At 38.0% G+C, this 20955-nt stretch overlaps 2 protein-coding genes across 4 annotated transcripts in view; both read left to right on the top strand.

The window, feature by feature from the left end:
* ankfn1a (ankyrin repeat and fibronectin type III domain containing 1a) overlaps positions 1-12359 on the top strand; it is a 78405-nt gene extending 66046 nt beyond the window's left edge. For 2 of the 3 annotated variants that reach the window (XM_079595491.1, XM_079595489.1), the window contains 5 exons: positions 1151-1292; positions 2107-2275; positions 2979-3145; positions 7268-7517; positions 9031-12359. In XM_079595491.1, the coding sequence (XP_079451617.1) occupies positions 1151-1292; positions 2107-2275; positions 2979-3145; positions 7268-7517; positions 9031-9791 (1489 nt within the window). In that variant the 3' untranslated portion in view covers positions 9792-12359. The remainder of the gene's footprint in view (positions 1-1150; positions 1293-2106; positions 2276-2978; positions 3146-7267; positions 7518-9030) is intronic. The other variant, XM_079595490.1, reaches the window with a different exon arrangement.
* A 3843-nt stretch (positions 12360-16202) lies between these two features.
* nog3 (noggin 3) lies at positions 16203-17931 on the top strand. Its single transcript, XM_079596054.1, has one exon. The coding sequence runs from the start codon at positions 16674-16676 to the stop codon at positions 17346-17348; it is 675 nt and encodes a 224-aa protein (XP_079452180.1). The 5' UTR covers positions 16203-16673; the 3' UTR covers positions 17349-17931.
* Positions 17932-20955: the final 3024 nt, after the last annotated feature.

Genomic DNA, 20955 nt, shown 5'->3' with positions numbered 1-20955 from the left:
GTCCTGCATTTTGCACTTCACACAGCAGTTCTCAGGAGCCTTTTTTCTTTTCTTTTTAAAAATCTTTAAAATCTTTTTTTTTTTCATCTCAAACATATTGAAGAAAAAAGACCCTAGGTCTTGAAAGCATTGAGCAGAGACGGCATTATTAAAGCATGTATTCAAAGCCTGTAATAAAACCGTATAATGATTTTTATGTATCTATCGATTTGACCTAAAGTACCAGCATATATATGTACATTTTGACTCATTATGAAAGCCTCTCATGCAATCTAATGAATGTCATTGATATAGACATGCCTTTTTTTTAACCTTTTACCGAAACAACCTAATATTTCGCACTGGTGAAGCAAATACGAGCTCTCCTGAGTGAGTGTACCTGAGAAGATTGAAATATGCCTGAACTCCGTGTCGGGCTCCCCTTCACCACAGGCTTACATAGTTTCTTGACACCTCCATTTTTTACAGTCAAAACAAAACTGCTATTTGTTTTTGTTCGGTAAAGGAGCTATTTATTTATTTTCATCTCGGGTCATGGTGTTGACCTTGGTAGGTAGCTAGAGACAGGGAGAGTATTATCCTGCAGCTCTGTGTGGTAGTAAAACTAAATTTACTACGGGGCCGGACTGTGGAAGTCAGTGGGAGGTTCACACAGGATGATGCCTACTCACGGCTCGAGGAAAACCTCTGGAGCAAAGAAATTCTCCTTTTTTCCACCATCCCACTACCCCCTAGACACTAGACTTGAGGGTGTCCTTGAGACTAAAACCAAAATGCTCTATTTTGCCCCGTCATCTTACCCACGTATCATGAGCTGATGCTTTTCATCTTCTTACAGTTTTTGTGAAATTTAGAGAAAGTTAAATGAATTTGACCTCACTGTAAAAATCTATTTGCCAAAATTATAAAAATTTCAGAAATACATAAGAGTTGTCACTTTTCTATTCTATTCTTAGTGTAGAACATTCAGATTAAAAGGAAGGGTTTTTAATGGTTGGTCAAAAACATCTTACCAAATCTAACTCTCAATATTAGACCTACTGTAACATGCCATCCCACTAGCCTTTGGAAACCACTCTGTCGATGGCACTTCTGGAAACCGTAATATAGAGCTGTGTATGTTGACTGAACGCTGTCTCTTCCCGCTCAGGGATGAGTGGGAATGGCTGCAGTCACTGTCTGGCCCTGTGGAGGTGGAAAGAGCAGATCAGGCTACAGACTGCCTCCTCTTCTCTGAGCTCCAGACGGCCATTAAGAGTCTGCTGCACCATATCAATCTACCTCTCCACCAGGTACTGCAGTCTACAGGACAACTCTGTGGTAACTTGGTGTTAAGCTCCACAATAATTAAAAAAGTAAAGTTTGTTAGTATACTTTCCTTTTTAAAATGATTCAAATAGCTTAAATAGTTTTTTGGGTGTTTAATTTGAAAGCATGGGCGGTTTGAAAAGGGAGCATTACATTTGAAGCTTATACTGTATAAACCTTGGGTGGTTTGAATACTTTGAGATCTGTAGCAGCATTTATGGATGGATGGATGGATGGATGGATGGATGGATGGATGGATGGATGGATGGATGGAAGGACCAAATATAGATTTTTAAAAATTTATATATAAATTTATTACATTTGATTTATAAAAATCTAGATAGATAGATATATGTATAGATAGATAGATACTGTAGATAGATAGATAGATGGATAGATACTGTAGATAGATAGATACTGTAGATAGATAGATAGATAGATAGATAGATAGATAGATAGATAGATAGATAGATAGATAGATAGATAGATAGATAGATAGATAGATAGATAGATAGATAGATAGATAGATAGATAGACATACCAAATATAAATAGATGGATGGGTGGATGGATGGATAGATAGACTAATAGACATACTATAGATACTCTCTCCCAATATTAGTCAGAATAACTTTTTTTTTTTTGTCTGTATGACTTTACAGTTATACATATAGTTTTGGGATATTTCTACTTAGATACGGCATAACATTGTTACCCTTTGTTACATTGTAACAACATTGTTACATTGTTACTTCACCGTGGGTTAAAGTCTGTGCGTGTGTCTCTGTGTCCCACACAGGCCAAGCACTTCCGTCTCTACACACACGAGGTGCTGGAGCTGGGTCACAATGTGTCCTTTCTTCTGCTGCTGCCCGCCTCAGACGACGTTTGCTCTGCCCCGGGACAGACCAACCCCTACACACCACACTCGGGGTTCCTCAACCTCCCTCTTCAAATGTTTGAGCTCGGTACACTGGCTTCTGTTTCAACCCCTACAATATTAGCTCAGTTGGCCTTATAAAAATCCACAGATTCCTCCCCCCTCTGCCCCCAGTCACACTCCCTTAGGACCTCTAGTAAATCAAGCAGACACACACACGCACACACACACACACATGCAGACACCAGCGGGGTGGCGGTGCACACCACGGCTAGCCAAACAGCCACCCACCCCCCTCGCTGAGCCCAGACTGTGTAAAATAAGGAAAGGTTAAACAAGTAATCAATATTATAATCCAATAAAATGTGTTTTAAAGAATGGCAGATCATTTTCATTGAAATAGCAGGGTTTGTTTTCAGACGAGAAGGCAAATCGTGTGCTTGTATTCTTAGCAGTGGTGCCAGTTAGAACACTTAGTAGCTTATTCAGCTGCTGTTGTGGGGAGAGTTTCAAACAACTTTTTAAACGTTATACTGTGAGGTAGTTTCAGCCCAAACACCATACACTTGTAAACCTCCCACAGATTTCCATTACAAAAGCGTCTTTTAAAAAGATTCGTCAGTGTTTTTGGGACATTAATGATAACCTTCCTAGGGTCTCGATTTCATACAGCACACCACCCTGGGAAGTCAATTTCAGAAATGCAATAACATCTCACTACTGTTGCCCTTATAAGACCGTGTCAATTACTAACTACAGTATTCTTGTTTTTATTTTGTCTCCCTGTGCAGTTCACTTCTACTCATATAAGGAGAAATTTATCAGTCTTTATTGCCGGCTGTCCTCGGTGCTGGACCTGGACGCTCTAATTACCCAGCAGGCTTTTAGAGAGGCCATCACTGACTCAGAGGTGTCCACAGCCAAACAGAGACAACAGCACATATTGGACTATATTCAGGTATGGGGCAGAGGGTGCCCCTCTGTGAAGGATAATGTCATTTTGATTTTAAAAAAAAAGAAAAATCCTCCCTAAGTATATGATAAAGATGTATTTTTGTTAGTTATGATATAAAATATATAATATAAAAGTCCAGTTTAAAGGCCTAGATGCATAAATATAATTTAAACAATAAAATAATTGTTCACCTTGTGCTTTTGATATAGCAGAATAGTTTTGATTGACGTTTAAGTAAGTACTTGTTCTGGTACTTTTTGTGTTATAAAATATTTGTATAAAATATTTTTTTAAACAATATTATTCAGCATTGAATTTAATATTTATGGAACAACATCAATAGTTTTTTTTTTTACCGTTTATTTGTATACAAATTATAAAGTCATATGATATAATAAAATAAATAATATAATATAATAATATGTAATCACTTAATAAAATATATAATAATAAATACAAATATAATATAATAAAAAAATATATAATAATTTGTCACCATCTGTAAATTATTTTGATATAGCAGTATCTTTTTGGATGACATTAAAGATTATATTAGCTCTTTTCGTTTTTTCTTGCTTGTCCCTAAGTATATTTGAAAAAAGAGTCATCTTTATAAATTATAATATTTTTTACATAACATTATTCAGTGTTATATTAAATATTGATGGAGCAAAACCATTTTCAAACAAACTTATTGTATGGTTTGTTTTTTATTTATTACAAAAATATACGTTTTTTGTAGTAGCTGTATAGTAATAGCTTTTGTAGTAGTGTATAAAGGCATGGCCTCATAAATATAACTACAAAAATATGTGTCACCATATGCAAATTCTTTTGATATAGCAATCATTTGGGGGTGATGTTTAAGTATATACTTATGCAAGCTACTACCATGTAGCATTTGCTTATTTCTTCACTTTAAGCTTTTTATAAGCTGCATCTCAAATAGCCATTTTATATTATCTGTATTATTTTGTGTTTAGTACAGTTTGATGTACATCTCGGAGCTATACTGTTAGTACAGGACTAATTTTTCAAGTGAATCTCCATTGTGAATCTCCATTTGCACATCCATTACAACAAATTACAACTCAATTTAAATAATTTGTTGCTCTGCAAGCATTTTGCATCTTCATCCACTGCCAAGCTAACAGTGTTTTTGGTCTTTGAGAACATTGGGCTTTTACCGAAAATACTATTCTTTCACTTATTCAGCAGTCACTGAAAACAAATACTGATTAATCACCTCAAAGAAAGAAACATGAAATACACTACAGTAAAAACAGTACAATTGTGAAAATGCAGTAAAACAGTCAAATTGGGAAATTATAAAAATGTAACTTAACTGTGTTCTGTTTTAATATATTACATACATTTTCAGCATCATTACTCCAGTCTTCAGTGTCACACGATCCTTCAGAAATCATTCTAATATGATTTGGTGCTCAAGTAACATGTCTTATTATTATCAATGTTAAAAACAGCTGTGCTGCTTAATATTTTTAAAGAATTTTACTGAACACAAACTTTTGAATGGTGTTGTATGTGATCATTTCAGGGATTCAGATTCCGCCTTTTGTCAGTGCACGCAATGCCTTAATGGACCAGAAGTTGTTTTTTGCAGCATATACTGTAGTGACAAACAGGTGTTTACGATAGTTCTATGGTATTTTTTGCTATTTAGTGTGTGTACGCTACCTGAAATCATTCTTTACTGCTTCATTCCTTTTTATTAGCCACATTTGTGTTGTACAATTACAACTTTTAGCAATATGTCATGCGTGTTTCAGTCCTGAGAATCATGTTTATTCCCAGCCGCTTGGGAGTGTTGGAAACATCAAACTACAAAAACAATTTAAACTAATAATCCAATTAGGATAGTTTATTGATGTCATAAAGCATAACTACTAGACGTATAAACTGTAAAACAAGTTGTTTTTCTTGTGTCGAAATTTCAATAACAGCTCAGCAGACTCTCTCACAATCCGACTTGAAAGGGAGGCGTGTGTTAAGTGTGCCGGTCTGAAATAATCCCTCTCCGCCACCCCGGTCTGGACTATTAATTGAGATTGACCACAAAACCACAAGTGTTTGTGTGATGTCAGGTCCAAAAGGCACTGGAAAAAAGCAGCACACTGACCGCAGATTACACAGGGCCTAAGAGCGACGAGGGGAAAAAATAATACCGATCAATGAGTGTGACTGCATGACTGTGTGTGTGTGTGTGGCTGAGCAATGTGGCATCAATTAGCGTGAAAACCTTAATGTTCCAGAAGGCGGCAAACGAGAAAGGGCCACGTCTGTCAAAGTGGCACGGCTCTGGAAAGTGCTTTCGTGTGAGAGAGCAGGTTTATATCGCTGTGAGGTCCTGTCAAAGAGCTAACGGACAGACCGCGAAACACGCGTTTCAGATGCATGCGGCGAGATGTGGCATTGAGATGGAGCGCGCATGACCCTCAGATTTACTTCGTAGGCTCAAGTGTTTGGCTTTAACTCGGCAAATTTACAAATCTGCTGCTTTGATGCAAGTAAATAAGCTTTAGTCTAGTTCATCTGATAATACTCAACCTTTTTGGCTGTTGAAGTTCTCAATTGGTTTTTAGTTCAAGACCCAGATTTTGCAGTGGACAGTAACCCCTGGTTTCACTGGCAAGGCGATTAAAATGCTTGTTTGAGATCTGAAAATATGTCAGTGCCATTGTTTTGTCTTAAGATGCACACCAGTAATGTTTTTAAGGCACGTTTATAAAAGCTACATACATGTCCCAGTTGAACTAAGGTCTAATCCTGGCTCAATTTAAGCCCTGTCTATGAAACCAGGCCTAATTGTTAAACCAAAAGAGTACCAAAGTTGTGTATCATAAAGTGAACAAAAAATGCCCTTGAAATCTCTCCTTGAAACTAAATCCGTATTTAATGTGGTTTGAGTCGTGTTTTCTTCTACTTTGTGTTTTTTGTTTAAACTTTACCAGGATAACAGGTCTGTGTTGGATCTATCTAATATTATAATATTTTTCATCGCCACATATTTTGCATCGAGTTTGATTGCACGGCCTTTGACTCATATAAAAACCAGAATCGTTTTCTCATCCCTGTTAATGGCCAGGCCTATTCATTTTGCTGTCCTAAATATGCATGATTATATGGTCAGTTGCCTTTTATTATTTCCATGTAACATTATTTTTCCCTGCTTCCGACGACCCTATCAGAACAGACCAGTGATTCATTTTTGGATTGAGAGCCGGTATAATAGAGCACTGGGTGTGATATAAGCCACACTGCTTATTTATTCTTATTTTCCCCTAATTTGTTTCAATATTTCCCAGCCAACAGCATCAGCCAAACATTTATTAGTTAAAGTAGTCTATTTCAAAACCTAAAGAGACTCATATTATTGCCCTTGTCATACTGGAGTCCCCTCTTTGTCGTTAGAAGCCCGGCATATTTTCCAAAGGAGTCATCCTGTGGTGTCAAGGCTCATTCCCATAAGCTGGATCTCTCATGGCATTTGCTAGAAAGAGCTCAGATTGCATTTTTTTTTTTTTCGTCTACTCTGCTGCATTTTTGCTCAGCCTTTTTCCTTCCAATTTGAAATAAGCTCCTTGTAAATACAATTGCTATAGTACGTCTCAGGGATGGAAAATATGAAAGTGGTAGTTGTGAAGATTCACTGCGTGGAGGTTAACAGCTCTGATTGAAAACACATTTTACCTCTCATTTCGCTTCTGCACACTAAATAGGAGCAATATGTACAATTCGGCTCTGACGTGCTGTGATTGGTGAACAGAGGAAGATGACACAAAAATAAATTATGACATTAGTCACGGTCATGCCCCTTCAAGACTTCACGGCGAGTTTTCGGTGGCCTCCTTTTGAAGCTTTTGTGTGATGCGCTTTAATGCTTAGAAAAGCTTTGTGATGTTTGTGGGGAAAGTTCTTGCGACGTTTGTGTGGGGGGGAAAATACCGCGTTTCTCACACTGAAAGCTGTGATTTGCATTTTTATCGAATCAACTTTTAAAAAGCGCCCTTTAGTTTCCAAGCTAACCTTATTTGCAGGCAGCATTGCCAATGAAATAAGAGCGCACTCAACCTCTCTTTGTTTTTGTCTTTTGTGTGTTTGAAGCAATTGGACGAGATGTGGCGAGACGTTCGCTGGATCACCAATGCCCTGCAGTACGCCCGCTATAAACAGCCTCTCGGTTGGGTGCCTATCACCTGGCTTGTAGATGTCAGCGTGGAGCCTCCTGTCCAGAAGAATGACTCCATGTCCTCTAACACAGAATACGTGCCCACTCCCTCGCCCTCTCCAGAAATGAGGAGACGAAAGCCCACAATTGGTAAATGCTATTTTTCAATAGCTGCCATTCATCCAGGTATAAAAAAAAATGTCGTGCTTGACTGCATGTTTGTGTCACATTCAAATATGTATTGTATTTGCAATGATTTTGCACATGTACTGTAAGTAGTGAGATTGTGGCATTTGTTGACAGTCTTTTGAACACTAAAGAATGTTTTTCAGGAAATAAATCAGTGAATCTAACGCAACTCTTCAATATTGAAAGCTTTCAGATGCCTTGTATTTTGTAGGACATTACAGGGTGGCACAAAAGGAAGATTTGACACAATTTTTTTTGACAAAAGACACCAATTTTCAAGGAATTTATGAAATTGCAGTTTACAAGCACTCATCTGAGGCACTTGAGCGACCGGCACCCTGTGATTGTTGGAAATGTAGGGTCTTTTAGATTTCAGTCTGTGTCAGTACAAATGAAGTATTGGCGAATTATGATAATTCACAGACATCATTTAAGGCCAAATATAGATGATTTAATGATTCTCAGTCTTTCCAGTGTCTCAGCGTGTGACAAAAGGAACCATGCAATACTGATAAAATATGCCTTACAATAAAACGTGTACAATTAAAAGCAGATTTTATTAAGTCAATTCAAAAATTATTATTTATGTGGTCAAATGTGTGCAATAAATATGCACATTGCCTGTCTGCTGGGTGTTTTTACTTTTATTTTATAACTTTTATATGCCACATTTCTCAGGATTTATAATTATTGCATTATGTGTATGGGATGTGAACTCAACAGCCTGCTACATAAAATAAAAACTGCTTTTGTTGATTTTTCAGAAATAACCTATACAGTACATGTCATAGATATCACTTTATAGTAACTTATTAAATTTAACAAACATTATTATATTATATAATGCTTAACAGTATATGCGACGTCACATTAATTTTATCTAAATAATAAATATACAGTAGCTTTCAAACTTTTGGGATCTGTAAGATTTTTTTATTTTTTTAGAAAGTTTTTTTTTTTTTTTAGCAAGTATGCATTAAATTGATCAAATGTGTCAGTAAAGACTTAAAAAAAACTTTTAAAATAAATTCTGGTCTTTTAAAAAATCCTGAAAAAAGTTTTCACAAAAAATATTAATGAGCAAAACTAATTATAAATAACTAATAATAAAGGTTTCTTGAGCACCAAATGAGCATATTAGAATGATTTCTGAGGGGTCACATTTTAAAATATATTAAATTATAAAACAATTATTTTAAATTGAAATTATGTTTTAGAATATGACTATTTTCACTGTATTTTTGATCACATAAATGCAGCCTTGGTTGCACAAGAGACTTCTTTCAAAAACATAAAAGAATCTCACGACCCCCAAATTTTGGATGGTAGTCTATATCGACTATTTCAAAAAGGGCTTTGAAAGTGGTTCATCCAATCCGACAGAATTTCAGGCCGATTTTCGACAGAAGTATCCTTTAAAAAAAAAAGATTTTATTATTAAAATGTATTTTTGCTCGTCTGATTCCCCACACACTTTCCATAATTATTCTCAACCCACATTTGTTTGCAGAGTCCCAACCGGGTTCAGATGAAGAGGGCTGCTCGGAGGTCTTTCTCCCCACAGACAGTGACTATGACTCCAGTGACGCTCTGAGCCCTCGTGACCTGGACTTAGTTTACTCCTCAGCCCAAGATCTCTCCCATCAGGCCGTGCACATCCTCAGCGGAAGCGCACCCGATGTCCTTCAGATGCACGGTCTCAAGTACAGCGCTTGCTCAAAGTCCATCCTGGAGACCGAATCCTGCACCAAGGATATGGAGGACCTGTCGCTTTCCTCTTATTCCGTGAAAGACACAGACAAGCCATCCCGCAGCAAGTTCCTGGCCGATCCGCCGACCAAACGTAAGATGCTGTCCAAAAGCCATCCTCAGAGGAGTTATTTTGGCGGGCCGCACCGTTGGCTGCGCGTACAGAGCGAGAGTCACACTCCCTCGCTATCCGAAGGGATCTACACCAAACAGAGCGAAACTGACCTGCCGCTGGAGACGCCGCTCTCTCTACCGCACTCTCCCACTACCTCCTACAGTTTGGATGAGTACAGGGCGACCTACAGGGAGTCTAAGCCCAACGTTCACAGGATCTTTGTGGAGTCTTGCAGCAAGACGTCACCCTGCAGAGATGCCCCACATTGGGAGGAGGAGGAGACGGGATCGAGAGGAGCGATCACCGGAGAGTCCGGATCGGGATACCGCACGGCGGAAGCTCAGGACATGGATTCAGATGAGCTAACGAATGAACAAGTGTCGGAGGTCCTCAGCAGCACTCTTTAGGACGATATACGCATGGTCTTCTCGACACTTCAATCGCCTCAAAAAGCTCCAAGACTCCCCCTTTCCTCTCCAACCGCACACTTTACAACAGCTCTCAGTTGTAACGAGCGAACACTTAGCCTAATCAATTCTTGCATCCTCTCTGTAGAGGATGAAGTTGCTGGTCAACTCTGCGGGACTCATAAATCATGGCTCTGACTGTTACAATGTTGATTATCAATGCAACGCGAAACAAAGCACTGCTTTTCCTCAGAACTTGAAATTGCCTCCGCCAATAGAGTCCAACAGTTAGCGGACACTCTTTCAGCAGCCTTCGCTCTGAGTGTATTTTTCCCATTCATTTTTCCCATAGGAGTTTCAAAAAAACGTGTAATATTATACTTATAAAATATAATTATTATTATTATGACACATTAGCTTTCCAAACTTTACATTAAAAAAACAACTTTTATTCAACAAGGATGCATTAAATTTATCAAAAGTGGCAGTAAACATGTTTATAATTTTACAAAAGATGTTTTATTCCAAATAAATGCTGTTTTTTTAATGTCGTTAAGTATTTTCACAATAGTTTCCACACAAATATTAAGCAGCACAACTGTTTTCACAGGAATAATTACATATTAAAATTGAAAAATTATTTTAAATTGAAATAATATTTTACACAATTGTTATTTTACTGTATTTTGTAAATGATAAGAGACTTCTTTCTAAAAACATTGAACAAATCTTACCAACCCCACTATATTATTATTGTTATTGTCTTGAAAGGTTTAAATATTATATAAATCAAGTTCTCTGTGGAGAAAACGAATGGGATTTTTACTTCTGAAAACATGCTGTATTGCTCTATTGTGGCGTTTTTCGGTGAAGAGTGGAGTTAGGTGATTTGACGGTCAGTTAAAATTGAGTTTATGTGTTTACTTGCAATGAAAGATCGATGTATCCGCTAATTCCACTGCCCATTTAGATTTGTTTGCTCCTACTATTGATGTATGAAGTGGCATAATCCCCTTCACATTACATCTGTTTCAAATCGATTGTGTTTCGCTGTTGAGAAACACTGGATGAATGAAAAATGACCCCCTCACAAAAGACTCTGTTACTAAACATGAGAGCCCTTTTCAAATTAAAAAGCTATTATGTAGTTCCAGGGAAAGAGCGCGTGACATTTGTTCCGCAGAATGTGTTTCATTGAAAAATACCTTGAGTTGTGCGATGTTTACCATACAACGGTGGTTTGTGGCGTGTGATTGTTCACATTTAAAGATTTGCTGTAATTTGTTTGTTTCTGTTCCTATTTATGCTGGGTAACCCACTCTTATGAAAGGAAATGAAAACCACTTATGTTTTACAGGTTGAAGGAATGAGAAAAACTGCACTTTTAATATATACAGTATATTTGCATCCCACCACTTTTACTGTAATAAGAGTTTTAATATCTGGACTGTTTTGAATCGGACCACTTTTGACCTTTTGCGGAGGAAGCTGCGACCTTCTTTTGCTTGTACCGCAAATTTGTGCCACTTTATATAAACACACAATCACGAATATTTGGATGATTTGTAAGTGCTTGATTACTAATATCACTGCATTCATTTTTGTCAATAAAGCCATAGGTATTTGAAATGCAAGTTATGGTCCAAGGACATAACCAAAAAGGTAGTTTGTTTTAGTAAAGCATCATTAATTCTGTAAAACTTGACCATTGTGAATATACTATATCCATATGTATGCCCTAAAAATGAAGTGAAACGATTTCCCAGATGAAAAGGGCAGCTTTTTTGCAAGCAACAACGTGAATGTGTCTGTTTGCTATGTTTCAAAAAAAAAATTTGTTTATGTTTGTAGTGTTTGTTTTTTTCTACAAAACAAAAAGAAAGAAAAAATAGTATTTGCACAAAACGTTTGAAATATTTCCAAAAAATATGTTGAAACTGGACTTTCTCCTGAAGGATTGTAAAAATGTTTTATCTTCCTGGTTAATGTACAGTGATGTCAGCTGGTGCTCAAGATCCTGTGGGTAAAATGCACTGCTCTGACACACCGGTGTGTTCGGGCCCTGCTCTTTCAGTATGCATTCAACACAACCCTGCAGCGTCCAGGCATTATATACCACATGCCACCTTACGTATACCAGTTTAATCATTGAAACTGTTTGCAACTGGCATTCCAGTTGGGGTATTATTGTTAAATGATATAGCATATTTGTCTTGATACCTTTATACTGTGCACAATGCAAGCCAAAACAATTAAGAAGCATCATATCTGTATATTTTTGCATTATGCATTTATTGATCCAAATAATATATTTCAGTATTGTATTTTTGATGGTTGGTCCCATGTCATAGAAGTTTCTGTTGTAACTCGTTTGCTTTTTGTGATGCATCTTGAATATGACGCTGTGACAGATGTATTTAAGTCATAAAAAAATAAACATTCCAGTGTAAATATTTGATGATGTTTTTTTAAAGCTGTTTCTTTAATTGGTAACACTTTACAATAAGTTACATTATATAACGTTAGTTAATGTGTTAACTAACATAAAATCAATAAAACATTAATACTAACATTAATAAAAATACAACTGTTCATTGTTATTTCTTGTTAGCTTAGGTTTATGACATAATATACAACTTTTGATTTTTGTATTAGCAAATGTTGTAATTAACATTTAAAGTTATGTCATGAAACTGTAGATGGCTCAAGCTGGTCCTTAAGTCAAGTCATTTTCATTTATATAGCGCTTTTAACAAAGCTGCTTTACAGAGATAAACGTATCATTTAAGGTAACAGATTGTTTTGGCTTTATAGCGGTTCTTGAATAAAGATATTTTCCAGCTAAAGTTAGTTTTGATTGATTCACTTCCGTCGAAGTGATCATTTGTTATTAAATCAGGGGCCGCTAAGGCGACACCGTTTTTCTCTAAACAGACTTTAAATGCGAACCTGTGATAAACGCTGATGGCGCTCGCGTGCGCATCAAGAATTAATTCTATAGTTATATGCGTTTCAATATATATGGGCAGGTTTGTAATCTTTTCTGCAAACCATGCCTAAACAAACTACTTGTCTTATATTTTGATACAGAATTTGATTTTATCACTTCAGGGTAGTAACGCGAGCCGAATTTCCCCACAACTCAATCTGCTTGCAATCACATCATCTCTATAGGTCACAGCTGATTGGTTCCTGCTGTATCAGTAACCAATGAGCTCACTGCTCAAACTTCAAATACTGGTCAGCATTTTGTCAGTTGCAGCGTGCTTTCAGAAACCCTCCACTTTCCCCAGCTCCACCTGTATAGATCTGCTACGAGTAATTCATGTATGCTATATTGCATGTCTTGCTCACAGCAGCGTGTCTACGTGCACTCTAAAAAATGCTGGGTTGTTTCAACCCAATTTTGGGTAAAATATGGACAAACCCAGCCATTGGGTTACATTTTTACATTACATTTTTAACCCAACATTTGGGTTTGTCCATATTTTACCCAAAATTGGGTTGAAACAACCCAGCATTTTTTAGAGTGTGTGTATGTATTGGCAGTAGCAAGTTCTGTACTTGCTCTGCAGCAGCAATAACAGCATCAATGTCTATTCCGCCAAGACCAAACATATCAACATTCTCATATCCATTACCAAACACTCAGAGAGTCGTCATGACAGAACTAAGATTGATAAATGCTCAAATTTTTCATTGCTATTTAATGATAAATAATGTAGTTAACTACAATTTAAACAAACAGGCCAAATGGCAATATGTAATTAAGAAATGTTATCTTACAGAGGTTGAATACAGATTAAAAAAAAATATATTTTATAAATATTTTTACATTTTTTATTTTGTATAATTTTATACCATTCATATTGTGCTTATTTTTTTGTTATAGATGTTAAAAATATTTATATAAATTGATATAAAGCTTTGTTTACAATATTCATTTCAACAACCAGGCCAATAGACAGAGACAGACAGAGTGTGTATGTTTGTATTTAAAACTGAACTGACCGCATGTTAGCTACAGTGAAACCGTAACTTTCAAATCGACCGTTCAAATTGCTCTCTTGTTAGATCATCAAAGGTCTTCACAGGGAACTAAACAAAAACAAATGACATTTTTATCTAGCTGGGTCATGAAAGAATCAGGAATATTTTGACCTCGAGCTGGGAGGCCTTCTGATCCGTCATTAAGATTAAGTGAACTTCAGAGTCGGACCAGACATTGATGGTCATGGAGGCGCGACTGGCCTTTGCCCAGATATTTCACGAAAATCAAAGGACAAATATGCCTCCAGATGATTCGAAACACGTGGATCTCGCAGTCAGCTAACGGAAAGAAAGAAGAATGTGTGTGTATGTTGGAAACGAGCTTGAATCGGTGCGAATAGTGCTATCAAGGAGATGATCTGGTGATTAAGTCCAGAATGACGCAATGTTCTCAATTCACAGCTAAAATTGACAGCCTGTTTGAATATGGCCTCTAATCCACTGTGCTATTTGTCCCAACACACACTTCCATGGTAACCACTGGAACACAGTTAAACAGTCATTGGTACAAATTACAAGATAGAATGAAGGAATCCACGAAAGTATAACAGCATACATCAACTGAGCTGCAGTTCACAGGTTAAGACACTTATTATGAGTGACATTTAATACTAAACAGTATGGTGTCTGTTCGTCACAAATACATTAATCAGTTTTATGTTCATATAGAGGACTCTGGAAAACAGCATAGCTCTTTATTTGGCTCTGAGAAATGTCTTTGTTCAGCGAGAGACTGTGCTGGTCCTGCGTTCTGTAATTCTAGCCGGAGGATAGGCCATTTTCAAGGGCCACGGATTCCTTCGTCACTACAGTTGGTTGGCAAGCTTATCTCAAAAACATAATTTCAGCCTACTTCCTTTCTTTTAAATAAGAACTCGCATTCTGCTGGCGCCGGACACTCGCTGACACAGGAGCAATCCAGAAATATCATAGGAGATGGGGAACTCTTCTGGGATATCTGAACGCAACATTGTCATTCGAAGAGAAGCCAAAAGAGCCAGCGGTCAGTGGCACCCACTGATTTTATTTAAAAAATCAGCATTTCAGAGTAGCTGATAGGCTATCAACTGACAAGGAATTAAACAGAAGAGCAATGCATATACATTCACTTTTGATAAAACACACAATGCACGATAAATCTTCTTTCAATAAACTTGTGTCTGCATCAGTTACAAAATTTTTCATGACATTTTTCATTTCTAAGTTAAAAGTGATTTTGACGTTTTTGGTGGGCCTTAAAGTAAAAAAAAGTCAAGGTGTTGTAACTGTGTGGAAGTTGTTAAAAAAAGTTGTTGAAAAAGCTGAAAGCTGAAATTCTTCCACCCGAGAGAAATACAAAGTTATGTCATGAAACTCTAGATGGCGAAAGCTGGTCCTTAACTCAATCTGCTTGCAATCACATCACCTCTAAAGGGCACAGCTGATTGGTTCCTGCTGTATCAGTAGCCAATGAGCTCCCTGCTCATCCTTCAAATACTGGTCAGCCGTTTTCGTGCTCTCAGAAACCCTCCACCTTCCCCAGCTCCACCTGTATAGATCTGCTACAGGTAATTCATGTACGCTATGTTGTTCAGCAGCAGCATGTCTGACTTGCTCACAGCAGCGTGTCGTGTGTGTTAGCAGTAGCAAGTCCCGTACTCACTCTGCAGCAATAACAGCACCAGCGTTGCAGATCTATTCCGCCAAGACCAAACATATCAACATTGTCATATCCATTATACTAGAGAGTCGTCGTGACAGGAATATATTTTTAATCTTTTAAATAAAGCACTAAGCAGTTTGTTTTAATTATACAAAAACACTGACAAACTAAATGAAAAGGCACATTTTGTTCTGGTCAAGTGGAATAATCTTCCCAATATTCGTGACTCAAAAATATTTTATATTAAACATTTTTTGTTAAACTCTCCAATGTGCAAGAAAAGTATTTTAATGCATTTTACTTGTACTTGACAATTTCAAATACAAATATTTGTAGAAAGTGTTTCCAAAATGTAGTATACAACGAGTACAAAGATAACATTTAGACGGGCTTGTGTTTTAAAGTAGATTAAAAGTGAAAAGATCTCTCCTTCTTACTTTGTTATTGACTAATAAAGATAAAAAAGGTTTATGTAAGATAGTTATTAATGAATTTCACACAGATCCTAAAGACTCGTTCCTGAGTCCTCGCCGCTGTCATTCATCGTTTGACATGTCCCACATGTGCGCGCGGACCGGCAGAGGGCGACCAACGATAGACAGCCCTTCGGACCCCCTTATACGCCACCCACCCCCATACCCCACTCCCGGTCCATCCCACCCCCTCCCCTCGCGAAATAGAAGGAGGTGTCGTGGAGCTCTGGCAACAGACCCACAATTGAGAATGGGTCTTTGGGTTCTATCGCGACCCGCGACAATAAATCAGACGAGCCAGGTGATTCTCAGTTCTGCGCACATCACCAGAAACCATGCGGATCCTCCTCAGACACCAGGACTCCGGATTCAGGCGCAAGGAGCCCGCGAGCTCAAAGAGAAGACCGGCTCCGGCTGAAAACGCCTGATGCTGTCATGAGCCCTTCTGCTGATGTGAACCTGTGCGTAAAAGCGAAACGAGACGCGCGGCATGACCTCAAAGTAGATACTGACACAGCGCTCTTGGATCTCCGATCACATTTACGCACGAAGTGGCATCGAGGATAGAGCCGTTTGAACTGAATGAACACTTTCTAGGGAGATCGCTCGTGGAAAGCCACCGCGCGCGCTGGAGACTGCGCGCTCACAGCTCGCCAAAAACTCAAGCGAACACTCAAACGCGCGGATTAATCGAGCATCCGACACCCGCAGCCGAAAATGGATAACGTGTCGTATTTTCTGGCTACATACTTTCTCATTTTCTCCCTTGGATTTAGGATAGAAGAAGGGATGTGCCAACATTACTACCTCCTCCGTCCCATTCCCAGTGACAGTCTACCTATAGTGGAACTCAAGGAGGACCCGGATCCCATACTGGACCCTAAGGAGCAGGATCTGAACGAGACCGAACTCAAAGCCATACTAGGCAGTAAATTCGATCAGAACTTCATGTCCATCAGCCAGCCAGAGGACAAATACGCAGGACAGGACGACCTGAACGAGTCGGAGCTCATGAAACAGCGTCCCACCGGCACCATGCCTAAAGATATCAAAGCCATGGAGTTTGAGATCCAGCATGGGAAAAAACACAAGCCCAGTAAGAAACTCAGAAGAAGGCTTCAGCTGTGGCTGTGGACTTATGCCTTCTGTCCGGTTGTGCACACTTGGCAGGACCTGGGGAACCGATTCTGGCCCCGCTACGTGAAGGTGGGCAGCTGCTACAATAAAAGGTCTTGTTCGGTTCCAGAAGGGATGGTTTGCAAGCCTGCCAAATCCAGCCATTTTACGGTTTTGCGATGGAGGTGCCTGCAGAGGAAGGGTGGGCTCAAATGTGCCTGGATACCAGTTCAGTACCCCATTATATCAGAGTGCAAATGCTCCTGCCCGAACTGAAATAAGCTCCGCGCTCCTTCTCACATGCACTGTCCAGTGTAGGAATGTATATTTGATGTATATGTGGTGCCATTTTAGGTTACACTTTACATTGGTGTTCATGTTACTGTGTAATTTCATACAGAAGTACTGAGTGATGCTGATGAAACTTTAACATGTGATTCATTTGTGGAGCTGCTTGGTATTATAGTCATTATAGTTAATAATTATAGTATGTCTAACACGGACACTGTAATGTAAAGTGGTGCCTGATTCATTTGTAAAAACAAAAACACAAAAAAAGGGTCAGTATTTGCCTATAATATTCAGTGTCTACTGTAACTTTGGTTGTAATGTAACTTTATACATATTTATGTCAAAGAACATTTCGCATTCAAAGTGCGTTTATTGAAGGAATTCCAAGCTTTTTCCATTATTCGGAAAAAAAAAGAACTTTATACACCTCAAACAGGAGAATATAGATTACAGTCTCGGTGTGCTGTAAATATTATGGGGATGGAAAATAACTGCTCGTGTAAATAAAATAAACTATTTATTCTTTATGTCCATGTAGTCAAAATGCATTTAAAATAAAACCACTAAAAATGTTCATGAATTGTTTTTTTTTTTGCTTATTTCACTTACTGTACACGTATGATCTGCTTAACATGCACCGCATGCAGTAAAACTCACCAGTTGCTATTTATAAAGCCCTCCACGCTGATGTGACACTAATTGAAGTGATATTATTTTAATTTGACATATAAAGTCAAGGCTGGATCGTAATGGACAATTGGTGATTCGTATTCCTCGGAGGGAGTGGATCAGTTACTTTGTGTTTTTTTCCCCCTCCGAGACGCCATTCCGTCCTCAGACAGTCTGAAGGGTCTTTGTAAAAGGATTAAAAGTTAAAGACCTTCATTTTCAGATTCTTTCATTTAATCTGTGTGGCGCCTGAAACACATGCTGGATGGATGATCACATGTAAAAACATTCTCTACTCTGTCTGCTGCCTAAAGTCTATTGGCATGAAAAGAACAACTTGACCTCGCGAAGGAATGAAGATACTGAAGTTCCACTCTGTATCGATACAGTTTGACAAACGCCACATAGATGGCTTTGATAATATTCACTATATAATAGCATTTGAACATTACACTGCAGCATTTCATAAAAGAGTGACGCTTTGCTAAGAGTAAAACTCATCATTAGAAGAGTCAATAGCAAACACAACAGGGATCTAATGCATGCATAAGCTGCCACGTAACAGTAAATACACAGCTTTATAAGCAAAATGAAAGTTGCTCTCGTGCCAAAAGAGTGAATCCTGCTTTTGTTACATAGATTTGGACTTAATCCACCAGTACATTGTCCAGCATCACTTGGTTTTGCACAGTAAGGAGGGTTTACGTGAAGGAACATGACGTCTCTCTCAGTTTAATACACAATAATAAAAACAGTGCCTGTTCCTCCAGCTTTCCAATAAGCTCAGTAAGATTATGGACCCGTCACTCCACTCTACTTAACAAGAACTGTAGTGTCTTTCTTTCTTTCTTTCTTTCTTTCTTTCTTTCTTTCTTTCTTTCTTTCTTTCTTTCTTTCTTTCTTTCTTTCTTTCTTTCTTTCTTTCTTTCTTTCTTTCTTTCTTTCTTTCTTTCTTTCTTTCTTTCTTTCTTTCTTTCTTTCTTTCTACCTACATACAGTGATAACTGTGATTTTCAACGCTGGCTTAATGTACCCTCAATCTGCAACCTTCAACCTCAGGGCATCACGTCCCCGGGAGATATGACTGGAAACTTCATCTCGCATAGTAACATGCCACCCAAGTTCTGGAGTCCATCCAGTATCACTAACAATCAGGTGTGAGGAACAGTTGCCCCCTTACACGCTGCACCCTTCCCGTGATGAAAGCCAGTCTGGCCACCCAGGCGCTCTCTCTAACCATGACAGAGCGGGAAAAACCACCAGTCATTAAATGTTCAGATTGGTTTTTTTGCACAGACACTCCCTTGAAGGGAAGCCTCTCATTGGTCTGAAGCTTGTGCGTGTTTCCTGGCGACTGGCGAGCAGAGGATGGATGGAGCCCAAACCAAAGGAACATGGGGACGTGAGGAGGTTTGTGGGCATTACCAATGGGCTGGAAACTCCTTACTGAAAGAGCTCCAATAGCAATCACAAATATGTGACTGACAGATATTTACATAATGATTCAAAGTTTAAAGTTCATACAATCCCCATTCTTTAACAGCAGTGTTTTGGCTAAATAGGAACGTGTAGAATATGACACAAGGCCATGATTAAATTTGTGTGTGTGTGTGTGTGTGTGTGTGTGTGTGTGTGTGTGTGTGTGTGTGTGTGTGTGTGTGTGTGTGTGTGTGTGTGTGAGAGAGAGAGAGAGAGAGAGAGAGAGAGAGAGAGAGAGAGAGTAAAAGTAAAGACTTGAATAACAGAAAGATAAGTTCATATAATTAATAAATATACAATTTAAATATATTTTTATATATTTTATATATTAAGTGTGTATGTATAAATCTTCCATTGAAGCACATCTGATAGTCTTTGGAATATTCCCAAATCATGCTTTGCTATATGCGTATAAAATATGGAATTTGAAACGCTTTTGGTATTACTGGAGTCTCAGACATATGGACCCCACCATTTCATGTATACATATATGTTTTTATTTTTGTGGCCTATGCTGTGGAGTTCCATTAGCTTTTTTGTTTGTTTTCACTATTAGACACATTTCCTTTTCTACTTTCAAAGCTGGACCAAATGAGCCTAAAAAAAAAAAAAAAAACCTGAATCAGCCTCCAACTGTGAGAGCATATATAACTGAAGAATTGAGAAATGATGTTGTTTTCAACATCGCCATTAAATTGTGTCACTTTACAGCCTCGACTTGTCAACATTTCTCATATTTTATGAGAGTGTGACATTCAAAAACAACATGTGGTAAAACTCTTTATTATAGCTTAGATTTACAGTTATGCAAATGTTGTCAGGAAGAGACATGCATCAACATAACCCCGAGGCTGGTGTCTGTCACTGCTCTGCTACAAGAAAAAAAAACTTTTTTTACATTTGAGGTTTTAAGACCTCAATAGCATAATAATAATAACAATCATATAATTCAGGTATTTGTTGTTCACACTCTGCGTGTCTTGCACTTCAATAAAATGCTGTTGTTAGACATTGAAACGGCCAGATGCTATCAGGGTCTGAGAGTGCTCTCAATGATATCACTGAGAAAAAGGTCAGCGTGATCTCAAGTTCATACCAGAGATCATAACGGTGGGGTCAGGGGGATGATTGCATGTCAGATGTTGGAAGATCAGAGCCATATTTGCAGACGTGCAGATTCAAACTGACTTTGAAGTGTAAGAGAGTCGGTTCCAAATATGATTAAAGAACGTCTGCTCATTAATGAGAGGGGAACATCAATGCACATTCACCTGGACCGCAAATGACCAAATCCAACAAGATTAAAACGCATGCATAAGGAAGTTCACAATCATCTTTGATTTTTAACGTTTTTTTTATTTATTATTTCTATTGATATATCATTTCTTTGAATCTGAAATTTCTTGTGCATTTTAATTCAAAGCTGACAGACAGAAGTGCATTA

This window comes from Phoxinus phoxinus (genome assembly GCF_949152265.1).
Source record: "Phoxinus phoxinus genome assembly, chromosome: 21".
Lineage (NCBI taxonomy): Eukaryota > Metazoa > Chordata > Actinopteri > Cypriniformes > Leuciscidae > Phoxinus > Phoxinus phoxinus.
The sequence above is the reverse complement of the archived record's forward strand: the minus strand, read 5'-3'. Positions and strand labels throughout refer to the sequence as shown.

Excerpts from the sequence above, each read along its gene's own strand:
- nog3 (XM_079596054.1), top strand. The coding sequence starts at position 16,674 with ATGGATAACGTGTCGTATTTTCTGGCTACATACTTTCTCATTTTCTCC.